At 33.3% G+C, this 17,272-nt stretch overlaps 1 protein-coding gene across 1 annotated transcript in view; it reads right to left on the bottom strand.

Annotated features, from left to right (window-relative positions):
• Positions 1-17,272, bottom strand: part of LOC123234246 (cilia- and flagella-associated protein 43-like) — a 227,621-nt gene that overhangs the window by 36,334 nt on the left and 174,015 nt on the right. Inside the window, exons 23-25 of the mRNA XM_044660173.1 lie at positions 12,396-12,512; positions 10,858-11,079; positions 9,709-9,915 (exon numbers count right to left, since the gene is read on the bottom strand). Coding sequence (XP_044516108.1) covers positions 9,709-9,915; positions 10,858-11,079; positions 12,396-12,512 — 546 coding nt within the window. The remainder of the gene's footprint in view (positions 1-9,708; positions 9,916-10,857; positions 11,080-12,395; positions 12,513-17,272) is intronic.

Here is a 17,272-nt window from a genome sequence, read left to right on the forward strand (position 1 = left end):
CTTCTTCTTCTTCTTCTTCTTCTTCTTCTTCTTCTTCTTCTTCTTCTTCTTCTTCTTCTTCTTCTTCTTCTTCTTCTTCTTCTTCTTCTTCTTCTTCTTTTCCTCCTCCTCCTCCTCCTCTTCCTTCTCCTTCTCCTTCTCCTCCTCCTTCTCCTCTTGCTCCTCCTGCTCCTCCTCCTCCTCCTCCTTCTTCTTTTTTTTGGTGGTTATAGATTGTATTTCTTGGGCATTACTGGATATTGCTAGGTTAGTTTTCTCTTCCCTTCCCAGCCAGAAGTCTGTTATGAAGAAGGTAGGTAGCTCTCTGTGTATTGAGCTTCAGCAGGTTTTGCCCTGAGGCTATTTTTCAAGCAGCCACTGTGTCTGTTGTGGGCAGCCCCTCTCTGCCCTGTCTCTGCACCCAGGCTCCAAGTTTCTCAGCCTTCTGGGGTCCCAAGTCTCACTACTCTCAGGGGTAGGTGTCCTCAGCCAGCCCCCCTGCCAAGAACCTAGCAACTGCTCTCGCTCTGCCTCTGGTGTGGTAGGTGTAGCAGGGGAGGAGTGATTAGTTTGTGCTTTGGTATGAGTAGTTTTATCCCCTTATAGGGCGGAAATGCCCAAATCCTGCCTACCTTCAAGTCAGCGTCCTGCAATAGAGCCCCTTTCATCGTCTGATTCTGCTCCTTGTCTTTTTTGAGGCTTTTCACATCAGTGGTAGTGAGGAGAAAATGCCTATCTTAGCCCAGAACTTTCCAGGCTTTTCTAAACTCTTCCTGCTCATCATTTCTTAAAGTTCAACGATATTGCAACACAATTCTATAGCACAACTTATTCAGCCATTCTCCAATTGATGGACATGTTCTCAGTGTCCAAAACTTTGCAACGCTCCAAAATGCTGCTATAAATATTTTTGTAGAAATAGATTGTTTTCCCTTTTAAAAAATCTCTTTGGGATACAGATCTTGTGCTAGATCAGAGTTTTTTATAGCCCATTGGGCCCAGTTCCAAATTGCTCTTCAGAATGGTGGGATCAGTTCACAACTCCTCCAATAGTGCATTGGTGACCCAATTTTCCTACTTTCCCTCCAACATTTTCCCTTTCTGTCCTATTCATGTATCTGTTAGGTGTAAGGTGGAACCTCAGAGTGTTTTAATGTTCATTTCTCTAATCAATAATGATTTGGAACATTTTAAAATAAGATTATAGAAGCCTTTGATTTCTTCATCTGAAAACAAACTTCATATCTTTTGACCATTTATTAATTGGGGAATGAATTGTATTCTTATATTTTGACTCAGTTCTCTTTATAGTTGAGAAATGAAGCCTTCAGGAGATACTTGCTATAGAAAATTTCCCCCAGTTTTCTGTTTTTCTTCTAATCTTGGTTATATTAATTTTGTTTGGATGAACCATTTTAAATTTAGCAATTAAAAAAGTGAAATTTATAACTTGTAATGCTATCTCTTGTTGGCCATAAATTCTTCCCATATTCATAAATCTGACAGCACCCTTTATATCTAACTCATGTACCCATTTTGACCTTACCTTGGTAAACAGTGTGAGATGTTGGTTCATACCAAGTTTTTGCCATATGGCTTTCTAGTTTTCCCAGTAGTTTTTGTCAGATAGTGAGTTCCTGTCCCAAAAGCTGAGATCTTTGGGTTTGTCAAACACTATATTATGATGGTCATTTTCTACTGTGTATTTATTCCATTTATCTACTACTCTCTCTTAGCCAGTACTAGTTTGTTTGATGATTACCACTTTATAGTACAGTTGGAAATATGGTATGACTTAGGCCACCTTCCTTCATGTTTTTTTTTAATTTATTCCTTTGATATTCTTGATCTTTTGTTCTTTCAGATGAATTTTGTAAATTGTTTTTTCTAGAGCTATGAAATTATTTCTTGGTAGTTTGATTGGTATGACACTTTTAATTAGTGAATTAATTTAGGTAGAATTGTCATTTTTATTATATTGGTTTGGTCTATCCTTTGAGCAATTAATATTTTTCCAATTGTTTAGATCTGTATTCTGGCAAAAAATGTTTTGTAATTGTATTCATATAGTTCTTGGCTTTATGTTGGCTGGTAGACCCTCAGGTTTTTTATGTTGCTTAGAGTCTCTTGCTATCTCTTGTTATTGCACTTTTTTGGTAATATATAAAAATACTGACACTTTATGTGAACTTATTTTATATCCTGTAACTTTGCCAAAGTTAATTATTTCAATTAGTTTTTACTTGATTCTCTAGGATTTTTTAAGTGTACCATTATGTTATCTGCAGCATGATAGTTTTGTTTCCTCATTGCCTATTTTAATACCTTCAGTTTCTTTTTCTTCTCTTATTGCTATAGCTAGCATTGTACATAGTACAGCATTGAATAATAATGGTGATAACAGGCATCCTTGCTTCACCTCTTATTTTATTGGGAACGTTTCTGGCTTATCCCCATTATAGATAATGCTTCTAATGGTTTTATTTATTTTATTTTTTTCCCCCAAGAGGTCATTTTTTTTTTAGAAAACATTTTTCCATGGTTACATGATTCATGTTCTTACTCTATCCCTCCCCAGCCTCCCCCCCAGTAGCCAACACCCATTTCCACTGGTTTCTTCATGTGTCATCAATCAAGACTTATTTCCATATTATCGATAGTTGTACTAGGGTGGTTGTTTAGAGTTTACTTCCCAAATCATGTCCACATCAACCCATGTGCTCAAGCAGTTGTTTTTCTTCTGTGTTTCCACTCCTGTAGTTCTTCCTCTGAATGTGGGTAGCGTTCTTTACCATAAGTCCCTCAGAATTGTCCTGGGTCATTGCATTGCTGCTAGTACAGAGTCCATTACATTCGATTTTACCACAGTGTTATCAGTCTCTGTGTACAATGTTCTCCTGGTTCTGCTCCTTTCACTCTGCATCAGTTCCTGTAGGTCATTCCAGTTCACATGGAATTCCTCCAATTTATTATTCCTTTGAGCACAATAGTATTCCATCACCAGCAGATACCACAATTTGTTCAGCCATTCCCCAATTGACAGGCATACCTTTATTTTCCAGTTTTTTGCCACCACAAAAAGCATGGCTATAAATATTCTTGTAAATGTCTTTTCCCCTATGATCTTTTTGGGGTACAAACCCAGCAATAGTATGGCTGGATCAAAGGGCAGGCAATCTTTTAGCACTCTTTGGACATAGTTCCAAATTGCCATCCAGAATTGTTGGATCAATTCATAACTCCACCAGTAGTGCATTAATGTCCCAATTTTGCCACATCCCCTCCAACATTCATTACTCTCCCCTGCTGTCATTTTAGCCAATCTGCTAGGTTTGAGGTAATACTAGGTGATAGGTGAGATGAGTTGTTTTTGATTTCCATTTCTCTCATTATTAGGGATTTAGAACAATTTTTCATGTGCTTTTTGATAGTTTTGATTTCTTTATCTGAAAGTTGCCTATTCATGTCCTTTGCCCATTTATTGATTGGGGAATGGCTTGATATTTTGTACAATTGATTCAGCTCCTTGTATATTTGGGAAACAACAAACTGGGAAAACATCTTTATAACAAAGGTCAGAGTTTTTTTGTTATAAAGATTTTTCTCCAGTTTGTTGTTTCCCTTCTGATTTTGGTTGCATTGCTTTTGTTTGTACAAAACCTTTTTAATATAATCAAAATTATTTATTTTACATTTTGTAATTTTTTCTAACTCTTGCTTGGTTTTAAAATCTTTCATTTCCCAGAGATCTGACAAGTATACTATTCTGTGTTTGTCTGATTTTCTTATAGTTTCCTTCTTTATATTCAAGTCATTCACCCATTCTGAATTTATCTTTGCATAGGGTGTGAGATGTTGATCTAAACCTAATCTCTCCCATATTGTTTTCCAATTTTCCCAGCAGTTTTTGTCAAATAGTGGATTTTTGTCCCAAAAGTTGGGCTCTTTGGGTTTATCAGACAGTCTTGCTGATGTCACTTACCCCAAGTCTGTTCCACTGATCCACTCTTAGCCAGTACCATATTGTTTTGATGACCACTGCTTTATAGTATAGTTTAATATCTGGTACTGCTAGGCCACCTTCCTTCATGTTTTTTTCTTTATTCCCCTTGATATTCTTGATCTTTCATTCTTCCAAATGAACTTTGTTATAGTTTTTTCTAATTATGTAAAAAAGTTTCTTGATAGTTTGATAGGTATGGCACTAAATAAGTAAATTAATTTGGGTAGAATGGTCATTTTTATTATGTTACCTCATTCTACCCATGAGCAATCAATGTTTTTCCAGTTGTTTAGATTTAGTCTTAATTGTTTAGAAAGTGTTTTGTAGTTGTGCTCATATAATTCCTGTGTTTGTTTTGGTAGATAGATTCCTAAGTATTTTATATTGTCTAGGGTGATTTTTAAGTGGTGTTTCTCTTTCTAACTCTTGCTGCTGTGATGTGTTGGAAATATATAGAAATGCTGATGATTTATGTACATTTAGTTTGTATCCTGCAACTTTGCTAAAGTTGTTGATTATTTCTACTAGCTTTTTAGTTGATTTTCCAGGATTTTTTAAGTAGACCATCATATCATCTGCAAAGAGTGATAGCTTGGTCTCCTCATTGTCTATTTTAATACCTTCAATTTCTTTTTCTTCTCTAATTGCTACTGCTAGTGTTTCTAGTACAATGTTAAATAATAGAGGTGTTAATGGGCATCCTTGGGTGTGAACCTGATCTTATTGGGAAGGCTTCTAATTTATCCCCATTGCATATGATGCTTGTTGATGGTTTTAGATTATACTGTTTATTATTTTTAGGAAAGGTCCTTCTATTCCTATACTTTCTGATGTTTTCAATAGGAATGAGTGTTGTATTTTGTCAAAGGCTTTTTCAGCATCTATTGAGATAATCATGTGATTCTTGTTTGTTAGTTTTTTGATATGGTCAATTATATGGATGGTTTTCCTAATGTTGAACTATCCTTGCATTCCTGGTATAAATCTCAACTGATCATGATGGATAACTCTCATGATCACTGGCTGGAGTCTTTTTGCTAGTATTCTATTTAAGATTTTTGCATCTATGTTCATTAGGGAGATTGGTCTGTGGTTTTCTTTCTCTGTTTTTGGTTTTAGATAGATACTATTTATCATTTTAGATATCATTTACATATCATTTTAGATAGATATTATTTATCATAAAATCCTAATGGTTTTAGGTAGATATTATTTATCATTTTGAGGAAAGCTCCACTTATTTCTATGCTCACTAGTATTTTTTAGTAGGAATGGGTGTTGTATTTTATCAAAAGTTTTTTTTTTCATCTATTGAGAATAACATATGATTTCTCTTGACTTTGTTATTGATATGATCAATTATGCTGATAGTGTTTCTAATATTGAACCAGCTCTACATTCCTGGTATAAATCTCACCTGATCATAATGTATGATTTTACTTAAAATTTTTGCATCAGTATTCACTAGAGAAATTGGTCTATAGTTTTCTTTCTTTGTTTTTGCTCCTCCTACTTTAGGAATCAGTGTTTCATAAAAGGGATTTGGGTAGGCCTCCTTCTTCACCTATTTTTCCAAATAATTTAAATTATTAGAATTTGTTCTTTAAATGCTTTATAGAATCCACTTGTGAATCCCCTCTGGCCCTGAAGATTTTTTTCTAAGGGAGTTTGTTGATTCCTTGTTCAATATTTTTTTTTCTGATTGGGTTATTTAAGTATCTTATTTCCTCTTCTGTTAATCTGGGCAATTTGTATTTTTTATAAATATTCCTTTTATTTTGCTTAGATTGTCAGTTTGTTGACATATAATTGGGCAAAATAGCTCTTAATGATTGCTTTGCATTGACAGCAAATTAATTGGTCCTTTTTATTTATCATACTGGTAATTTTTTTCTTCTTTCTTTTAAAAAAATAAAATTAGTCAGTGGTTTATGAATTTAATTGCTTTTTTCTTAAAACTTAGTTTTATTTATTAGTTTAATAATTTTCTCACTTTCAAATTTATTAATTTCTCTTTTGATTTTCAATTTGGCGTTTGAGTTTAAAAATTGTTGCTATTTTTGTCTTGCTTTTTCTCTATTTTATTGCTATAAGCCTTTAGATATATACATTTTCCCATTCGTACTACTTTGGTTGCGTCCTATAATTTATGGCATGTTGTCTTGTCATTCTCTTTAATGGAATTATTGTTTCTATGATTTTTTCCCTTGACTCATTCATTCTTTAGGATTAGATGATTTAGTTTTCAATCAATGTTCTTTCTTTCCACATCCTTTTATTGAATCTAAATTTTCTTGCATTATAATCTAAATAGTATATATTTCTGCTTTTCTGCATTTGGTTGTGAGGCTTTATGCCCTACATCAATGAATTTTTGTGTAGGGGCTATATACCACTAACAAAAAGGTGTATTCCTTTTTATTCCCATTCATTTTTCTCCAGAGATGGATCCTACCTAACTTTTTAAAAAGTATATTCACCTTCTTAATTTCTTGTTTATTTTTTAGTCAAATTTATGTAGTTTTGAGGAGAAAGTTGTTTCCTCAGTAGTATAGTTTATTGTCTATTTCCTCCTATAATTCATTTAACTTGTCCTTTAAGAATTTGGATGCTATGCCATTTGCATATGTGATGTGATATGGGTATGTTTATATATATATATGCTACATATAGCACATATATTACATAATATACATAACATGTATATGTTATATAGTAATATAAATACTATTCCATTATTCATGGTGCTTTTTATCAAGATGCAATTTCTCTCTTTATTTTAATTAGATCTATTTTTGCTTTTATTTCATCTAAAAACATGATTGTTATCCCTGCTTTTTTATGTTAGCTGAAGCATAGATTCTGCTCTAATTCTTTATTTAAAATTTTAAAATAACATTTCATTTCCCCCCATTACATGTGAAAACAATTTTTAGTGTTAAAATATTTTTGAATTACAAAATTTCTCCCTCCTACCATCCCTCTTCTCTCCCCTCCCTGAGGTGATAAGTAATATGATATAGAATTTACATGTGCAACCATATAAAATATTTTTCTATATTAATCATTTTGTGGAAGAGATTGCTAATAAAACAAAAAAAGAAGAAAGTGAAATGTTTTGTTCTACATTCATACTCCTTTGGTTCTTTTTCTGGAGGCAGATGGCATTTTTCTTCATGACTCTTTGGGATTGTCTTGGATCACTGAAAGGGTCAGAATAGCTAGGTCATTCACATTTGTTTGTTAAACAATATTGCTTACTATGTAAAATGTTCCTCTCAATCCTTTAATTTTGTGTCTTCCTGCTTCAAATGGATTTTTTGTAAACAATACATTGTAGGATTATGTTTTTTAATCCTCTCAGCTATCTGTTTCCATTTTATGGGTTGAATCTTGAACATCAAATTTTTTGTTCAACTCTGATCTTTTCATTAAGAATGTTTGAAAGACCTTTATTTCATTAAATGTCTGTTTTCCTCCCCAGGAGGATTATTCTCAGTTTTTTAGGGTAGGTGATTCTTGAATATAATACTAGTTCTGTTGCTTTCCAGAATATCACATTCCAAGCCCTCTGCTTTTTTTTTTTAACGAAGAAGCTGCTAGGTCTTGTGTAATCTTGACTGTAATTCCATGATATTTGAATTATTTCTCTTTGGCTGCTTGCAATATCTTCTCCTTAGCCTGGGAGCTCTGGAATTTGGCAATAATATTCCTGAGAGTTTTTATTCTGAGACCTCTTTCAGGAAGTGATCAGTGGATTCTTTCAATTTCCAGGCAGTTTTCCTTGTTAATTTCTTATAATACTGTACCCAGAGCTCTTTTTTTTTATTTTAAAATCATAGCTGTTAGGAAGTCCAATAATTCTCAGATTATGTCTCCTTGATCTGCTTTCCAGGTCAGTTATTTTTCCAATGAAATATTTCATATTTTCTTCTATTTTTAATTCTTTTGATTTTTTTATGGTTTCCTTATTGAGCTTTTGTGCCTCCTTTTCTTTTAGTCTAATTCTACTTTTTAAGGAATTTTTTCTTCAGTGAATTTTTATATGTCTTTTTCCATTTATTTTGCTTCCATATTACCAAATTGTTAACTCTTTTTTCATGTTTCTTTTGCATCACTCATTTTTTTCTCATTTTTCTTTGACTTTTCTTATTTGATTTAAAAAAATTTTTGAGCTCCACCAGGAGTTCTTTTTGGGCCTGGCACCATTCCACATTTTTCTTTGAGGTTTCACATGTAGCCATTTTGGCATTGTTGTTCTCTTCTGAGTTTATGTTTTGATCTTCCCTGTCACCATAGTAACTTTGTATGGTCAAAGTTTCTCTTTGTCATTTGCTGCTCATTTTTTTGGCCTATTTTGTAATCTTTACTTATATGCTAAAGCTTGACTCTGTTCCTGGAGCAGAGGTAGCACTGCCCCATGCTTCTTGTACTGGGGCTTCTTGGCCTAGATGTCTTAAGGGCCTGATGTACCAAGGCTCAGAGTGGGGGAGTCTTAGCTTCCTTGCAGGTTGGTGGTGATGAGTAGAGTCTTACTGACTTGCTTTGAGGAGACTTACAGCTTGTTTTCCCAGATACCACCTGGGCTAGATTTCACTCTCCCTGCTGCTAGTTTGCCAGGATGCTGTCTATGCTGTGTTCCCCTCTTACCCTACTGAGATGGGTCTTTTTTGACTACCTTCTACATTGTCTTAGGCTGGAACACTGCTTTACCCCATCTTTTGTTGGTTCTGCCATGCCAGAATTTGTTTTCAAGCACTTTAAAATACTTGTTTGGATGTGAATTTGGTTGAGTTTAGGGTATTCTATCCTTATTCTGCCATTTTGGCTCCCTCTTTTCTTTCTAAAGAAATATGGCTCTTGTATTTCAACTTTTTTTAATGAAAAAAAAAACATGGTGTAATGAAATGAACAATGAGCAAAATCAGAAGGCATGTCCAAATCTAGTACTGAAGTAGCTCGCAATTATATGGTGCCAGAATGTCACAAGGAATCCCACTACTCATTTCATGTATCTTAGTGCCTTTCTGTAATCTTGGTAAACATTTTGAATGGAGGCAATTATAAATCATCTGGTGACAAAAATTATAACACTTAAAAACCTTATATACATTTCCTAGGTCCCTGTATAAATATCCTATAGGGCACATTCTCATGTTGATTCTTTAGTACCCCTGTTGACTCTTTAGAATAACTTGCTTCTGTGAGGTGACACATGCCATAATAAGAGAACTACTTGCCTTATGCATTACTGGTCTCTAAGCCCCAAGATTATTCTAATGGATGAGGGCAAGACACTTAACCTTCTTTGAGTCTCATTTTCCTCTTTAAAATGGGTGGAGTACTTGGAACTACGCCATAAAACTGTTGTGAGGAATGTTTTTTAAAACTGTAAAACATTCTCTAAAGGGGAAACTATGGTGTTTCTCTCTCTCTCTCTCTCTCTCTCTCTCTCTCTCTCTCTCTCTCTCTCTCTCTGTCTCTATTTCTCTCTCTCTCTGTCTCTATTTCTCTCTCTCTCACTTCTCTCTCTTTCTCTCTCCTTCCTCCCTCTTTCCTCCCCCTCTTCCATCAGCAATTAATCCAAATAAACATACAAAATAGAAACAGAAAAGCAACCTTAGAAAGTAAGGAATGGATATATATATATATATATATATATCCTTTTTTAAAATAGCAGAGCTGTGATATATACATATATATGCAATATATATATGAAAATATACCTCATGATCTTCTACAGCTAGAATCCTCTCTGGATTTTCACATATTTCAAGTTCTGGTTGCCAGATCTTTTCTCCAAGTTCGAGATCTTCAATAATTCTACCAATATTTACATTTCTTTCTGTCACTCGTTCTATTTCCAAAATCTTTTGTAGATATATAGTAGTAAATTCCTTATTGAAATTAGTTTTGATGTTGTAAATAATGTCCTGAAATATTACAAATGTCATAGGTTACTTCTTTACAGGTAGGATCATTCTATAGTCTTAACAGTTCTTCACTCTATCTCTACTCTAAATTCATCCTGCAAATTACTACCTCCTTAGTCTTCTTAAAATAATGCTTTAAGTAAAATACTTTATAAAAGGCACTGTACTGAGAGTTAAAAGATCTTTATTCTTTTATTAACTATGATCTTAAACAAATCACTTCATTCTCTGGACTTCACTCTCCTTATTTATATAATTAGAAAATTTGGAACAGATGATCTCCAAAGTAATTTCCAGCTTTGAAATTCAGATTCAGATATCTTCTGCTCAAAATCCTAAAGTGGCTCCCTATTCTTCTAAGAGCTTTGTTTGTCTATATAATATTAAAATTGAAATAGCCCTTTAAGGAGGGGAATTTAGAACAAAGATGTAATAATAGCATCCCAGGATTGGGTTTAACATTATTTGTGATATCAGTATGAGGCAGCTAGGTGGCACAGTGGATAGAACACTGAGCCTGGAGTTACAAAGAACAGAGTAGAAATCTAGCCTCAGACAACTTACTAGCTCTGTGACCATTGGCAATTCACTAAACTTCTGTTTCATTCAGTTTCCTCAACTGTAATAATGGGAGCCAATAACAGTACTTACTTCACAGGGTTGTTATAAATATCAAATGAGAATATTTATAAAGTGGTTAGCATAGTTTCTGGTACTATATAAATACTTATTCCTACCTTTCCTAATAGAATATATTCTTGTGTGTATCATAGTAGAGTATTGTAATAATCCTAAGGATATTTGGGGAGGGAGAAAGAAAAGTTGAATTACAGTATATATTAACACATAAAAGGATATAATTTGATTTGTATCTTAATCCATTGACCCAAGAAAACACTTTACAAGGGAGCTTTGCTGATTTGGAAGATAAAAATAATTTACCTTCAGTAGTACTATCTGGTTGATTTTCTCTTCTCTGGTATGAAGTTCTAACTGGCTATATAACAAACTTGTGTCTTCAATAAGCTCATAACTCAAGCTGCCAAATAAATATTTGAGTAAGCTGCTGTCTCTTATTTTTGGTTCCTCTTCTTCTTCTTCCTCCTCCTCAACTTCATGTTTTGTTAAAGCTGTGGGTAAAACTTCTGCAATTTCCTTTCGTAGCTTTGTATGGATAAACATAGTACATTTATTATTAAATCTTAATTGTATCTCTAAAGGGCAACCTGGTAACAATATAAGTATTCCAAAAATCATTTTAAGGCTTTAAATTCTGCTGTCCAGATGGTATTGAAGATTAAAACTCTTACAGAAGAGATTAAGCCTATACATTATAGATATATGATAACAGTAGAAATCTTTGAATTATGTTGGCAGGATGATTGTCCATGTAAATATTTTAAGGTGAGTCTTGTTAGTTTGTATTTTATATAGGAATTCATATAGTGACATATAAGTTGAACAGTAGGTATAAAATGTTATTTTATTTTACATTTTAGAAACTATACATGAAAATGCTTGACATCCTCTCAGTACCTTGTATTACATCAAGCAGTGTGGTTTTCAGGTCTGATTATTCTTTTGGTATACCAAGTAAGGGAGGTAGATAGAGAATAGTGTTAATGAGATCATGACTATGTATTATAACTTGTATAGGCCAATTATTTTTCTGTGGAGAAATATAATCTTTCATAGTAACCAAATGAATTGTACACTTGTCCAGTATCTTGAAAATGCACAACCACTGCTCTGATCATAAGGGACTGTGTATGGCTAAAGGTACTCCCTCATCACTACTAGGGAAATAATTAAAGTCTCATGTTCTATGATCATTCATCTTCTTATGTGAAGGACAGCTATGAATATTTACAAGTATATATTATTCATTAGAAGAGATTTGGCAGGTAAGTAGAGAACTAGACCTGGAGTCAAGAAGGCCTTAATTCAAATCCAGCAGTAGATACTTACTTATTGTGTGGCACTGGGCACCTTTGTCTACCTCAGTGTCTTTATTTGTAAAATAGGGATAATACCTGCCTCCCAGCATTGTTGTGAGGATAAAATGAGGTAGCAATCCTTAAAGCACTATATAAATGATAGCTTTTAATCACTATTATATGGACCAAACTTTTAATTTTATTGGCATCAGACTTCCCAAGTAAGGAAACTCTCTACCAGTTTAAGGTGACTTCTTCTCAGCAATTTAGAACTGTATAGAGTTGCCTAGAGCACTGAGGAAGTTAAAGGACTTGTCCCAGATCCCACAGCTAGTATGTGTGAGTTGCAGGGCATGAACCCCTGTTTTCCTACCTTGGAGGCTATGACTCTCCACTCTACCACCCGATCATTCATTAGAATTTATTACATAAAGTGGAAATATTAGCAAAAGCAATATTTCAACATCTTTTCCCTTGTATTTCAATTAAAATCTGTATCAAGACTTGAACTAAAATGCATCAAACAGATATTCAAAACCATACTTTATATTCAGCTATTTCAATCTTCCTTAGCTGAAAAACTCTCTCCACTTCTTCCAGCTCTTCTCGAGTGCGTTCTTTCATTGGGAAATTTTTAACCTCCAAACGATTATGAAAGGACTTGACAAATATAAAAACAACAGAGTAAAAATATTTTCAGTTAAATTGTGAAACAGTCTAACAAGTAACATTAAGTTTCAATATTTTAAAAATAATACTTTGATTTAATTTCATCAATACTAGTATAAGACATTAGGAGCCAGAAATGCTATGTAATAGTAAATTTAAAAAAATTCTGATTTTGTTGTCTTTTGTCTCTTATATCATCATAGTTATCTCACATATCTATCCCTCTCCCTGAGAGCCATCCCATATAAAAAATAGTGTTTCTTAGAGAGGGGAAAAATCAGCACAACTGATCAATATATTTAAAAAGTCTGAAAATGTGCAATGTGCCACACCTCTAAACATCCCATTTCTATGAAGGGGTGGGTGGGTATTCTCTCACATCTTTTCATTCTAATTGGTCTTTATAGTTTTCTTACATTTATTTTTGATTTTTCAGTGTATAATTGTTCTTTCCATTGTTATTCCATTGTTATAATTACTGTATATATTATTTTCTTGGCTCTGCTTACTTCACTCACTTTTAGCTCACACACACACACACACACACACACACACACATTTCCATGCTTCTATGTATTCATCACACACATCTTTCTTATAGCATAGTAACATTTTGTTACATTCATGCAACACAATTTGTTTAGCCATTTCCTAATTGATAGGCATCTAATTTGTTCCAATTCTTTGCAAACACAAAAAGTGATACTATTACTATTTTGGTATATATGGAAACTTCTTCTTAGCAGTGTCTTTCTTGGGCTCAGTAATAGAATTTCTGATTTAGAGTATGGACATTTTAGAAATTTTATTTGTATAATTTCAAATTGCTTTCCAAAGTGCTTGTACCAATTCACAACTCCACCACCAACAGATGAGTTTGCCTATCATTCTACAACCCTTCTGATATTGAGAATTGCCATTTTGGGGGGTCATTTTTGCTGATTTGCAGGATGTGAAATGAAATTTCAGGGTTGTTTTGATTTGAATTTCTCTTATTAATGAGTTGGAGTCTTCTTTCATATGGTTCAAAATGAATATTTTGCTGTTCTTTTTGAGAGCTACTTTTTTGTATCCTCTGACCACTTTTCTATAGAATAGGTGGCAATTAGCCATATATATGCATGCATGTATATGTATGTACATACATATACATTTGTTAATGCTGTATACATCTTGGATACTAAACTTTATCATAAAAATATGACGCAAAAATATTTTTCTCATTCAACAACTTCCCTTCTTATCTCAGGTGCATTAATTTTATCAGCGCATTAATTTTGTCTGCACATAAGCTTTCCAGTTTCATCTAATCAAAGTTATCTTTCTTTTGTAATGGCCTATATTTCTTCTTTGATTAAGAATATATCTCTTATTAAGTTATAGCACATGATTATAATGGAATATACTATTATGCCTTGAGAAATAATGAGCAAGAGGAGCTCAGAAAAACCTGGAAAGATTTATGGGAATTGAATCAGAGTAAAGTAAGCAGAACCAGGATAACATTGTACATAGTAACAGTAATGCTGTATAGTGAACAATTGTGAATAATAGCTATTCTCAGCAAGACAGTGATTTGAAACAATCACAAAGGACTCATGACAAAAAATGCTATCTGTTTCCAGAGAAGGAGCCAAGCAAACTTAAACATTTTTTTTGTTAGAGTTTCCTTCCATAAAATGATTAATATGGGAAAATGTTTTATATGATTGTATATGCAAAATCTATATCAGATTGCTTACCATCTCAGTGGGAAGGGGGGATGGGAAGAAGAAAGGAGGGAGAAAGAGAATTCAAGACTCAAAATTCTTTTTAAACTGTTGGAAACTCTTTTCATATGTAATAGGGGAAAATTTGTATTTAATTAAGGTTTTTTTTTAAAACCCTTACCTTCTGTCTTAGAATCAATACTATGTATTGTTTCCAAGGCAGAAGAGTAGTAAAGACTAGGCAGCAATGGGGGTTAAGTGACTTGATCAGGGTCACACAACTAGGAAGTATCTGAGGCCACATTTGAACCTAGGATCTCTCAATCCACTGAGCCACCCAGCTGTCTCCAATTTAATTGAATTTAACTTAAAAAGAAAAGAGAATTTGGAAAGGTCCAAGCTTAACCCAGTCAAGCAAAACTAACTTTAGAATTTCAGTCCCAAATTGCAACTCCAATTAAAAAAAAATCCAAAGAGGTATTCAGAGCATTCCTGTATAAAGAAAATTCACTGAAATCTTAATTACTCAAAGCCATACAGTAATCCAGGACAAATCTGAAGGACTTATGACAAAGAATACTATCCACCTTGAGAGAAAGATCAAAGCATACTATTTTTCACTTGAATTTATTTGCATTTTTATTTTGGGGTTTTGGTTTTATATGAATATTCTCTTACAATAATGATGAAAATATGAAAATGTTTTTTTGCATGATAATACAGGTATAACTCAGATCAAATTGTTTACCATCTCCAGGAGTGGGGAAGGAAGGGAGAGAGACAGACAATTTGGATCTTATAACTTCAGACTATGTATGTGGAAAATTATTACATGTAATTGGGAAAATAAAATATCTTAAAAAAATAAAATAATGGACATTCTGGTTCAAAATCTCTGGTGCTAAAATCTACTATTGAGGAGCTCAAGGAGGAAACTGAGAATTCCGCCTCTTTTTTTCCCTAGCTCTCAGAAACTTCCAACTTGAACTAGGTTCAAGAATTCACTCTCTTTTGGAGACCTAGCTAGGATTTTGAAGATCTATGGGAGTAATGATGCATTTTCCTTTGGAATATGCACATGTAAATGGCAGTCCTCAATAAAATTGTGAAAAAGTGAAAAAATATATCTTAGAACTGATTCAGACTCATAATAATAAAAGAAGGCATTCCCAAGTGATAAATCGTCAAAGGATATAAATAGGCAGTTCTCAGAGAAATTAAAACTGTCTATAGTCATAAGAAAAAATGTTCCAAATCACTATTGACTAGAAAAAGGCAAATTAAAAGAATTCTGAGATACTACTTCTTACCAATTAGAGTAACTAATAAAACCAAAAAGGAAAATGGTAAATATTGGAGGGGATGTGGGAAAATTGGGACACTGATGCACTAGTAGTAGAACTGTGAACTGATGCAACCATTCTACATACAATATAAACATCTCTGCCTGGCATTGAAAACCCTATAGTATTTGATTCCAATGTATCTTTCAATAATTCAATTCAACAAGTATTCATTAAAATCCAGTATGTGTCAAGAACTGTGTTAGGTTCTAGGGAGACCTTTCCTAAAGGTTTTATCAGGAGAAAACATACAGAGAAAGTTAAATAAAAAATATGTGCAAAATAGATACAGAATAATTTTTTAGGGAGAATACTAATGAAGATTCATGGTAGGCTTTAGTAGGATTTAGTAGAATTTGGCTTTTAAACCTACCTTTGCACTTAAAATTTTTTCCCAATGTCATTAATGATCACTAAGTACAGTGGCCTCTCAGTTCTTATTTGTTTTGAGCCCTTTGTAGCATTTAGCTTTATTGACTGCTCTTTTTTGGATACTTTCCCTATCTAAAGCACTGTAATAATCTATTTGGACTCTAAATCTAGCTTCTCTCCACTCATATTTCAAATAAATGCCAAAGTGATATTTCTAAAGCACAAGTATGACTATGTCATTCCACTCCTCAATAAACTTCAGTTGTTTTCACTTAACCTCTATAACGTTTGTGACTCCTATAAGACATTATTAGGAAATGATACTTGAACTGAGATTTAAAGGAAGTTTTAATTATACCAGGTAGAGGTAATGTAGTAGTAGTGTATTAACCTATGAAAATTAATGGAAACAAATGAAATGTATTGCATGAAGAATAGCAAGCAGGCTAATTTGGCTTAAATATAGAGTCGTATATAGGAGAATGATATACAATAAGCTTGAAAACAAAATTATGAAGTATTATAAAATTAATCAACAATCATTCGTTAAGTCCTTACTATGGACTAGATATTTAGGCAATAGAGATACAGAGATAGAAGTGAAATAGTCCCTGTCTTTAAGAAGCTTATATTCTTTTCGGGGATAATCGCACACTCATAAACAAATAAATAAGCAAATAAACATAAATAAATGTTATATATGTATATAAAATAAATACAAAACAAAAAATTAGGAGGAAGGACACTAGTTTGTGGGGTTTGGGGGAAATCAGGAAATAACTCATATAGAAGGTAGAGCTTGAACTAAGTAGTTAAGTTTTGATGGAAAATAAGAATCCTTACAGGTATCAGTGAAGAGGAAGATCATTCCAGGCTTCAGGGATACCTAGTTCAAAGGTAGAGGATGGAAAATGAAACATTATAAGAAATATTAGATTCATTATACCAAAAAGTGTGTGGAATATTGTGTAGTAAATTGTCATCAGGCTGGTAAAGTGATTTGGAGTCAGATGCGAAAAGCACTAAGCAAGAAACAAAGAAATTTATGTTTTATACAAGCTTTATAGAGGTTATAATTATACTTGTGCTTTAGGAATATCACATTGGCATTTATTGGGAAGATGGATTGAGAGGAGCTAGATTTAAAGAGAACAAACAGATTATTGAAATACTTAAGGAGAGGAGTAATGATGATGGTTGCTGGGAGTGAAAAGAAAGGGGGAAGATACAACAGTATTTGATTCAAGATACAACAATATATTTTAATTTTTTATTTAAAATATTTTTCCATGGTTACACGATTCATGATTCCCTACTCTCCCCTCCC

Source organism: Gracilinanus agilis, chromosome 2 (assembly GCF_016433145.1).
Source record: "Gracilinanus agilis isolate LMUSP501 chromosome 2, AgileGrace, whole genome shotgun sequence".
NCBI classification, from domain to species: Eukaryota; Metazoa; Chordata; class Mammalia; order Didelphimorphia; family Didelphidae; genus Gracilinanus; species Gracilinanus agilis.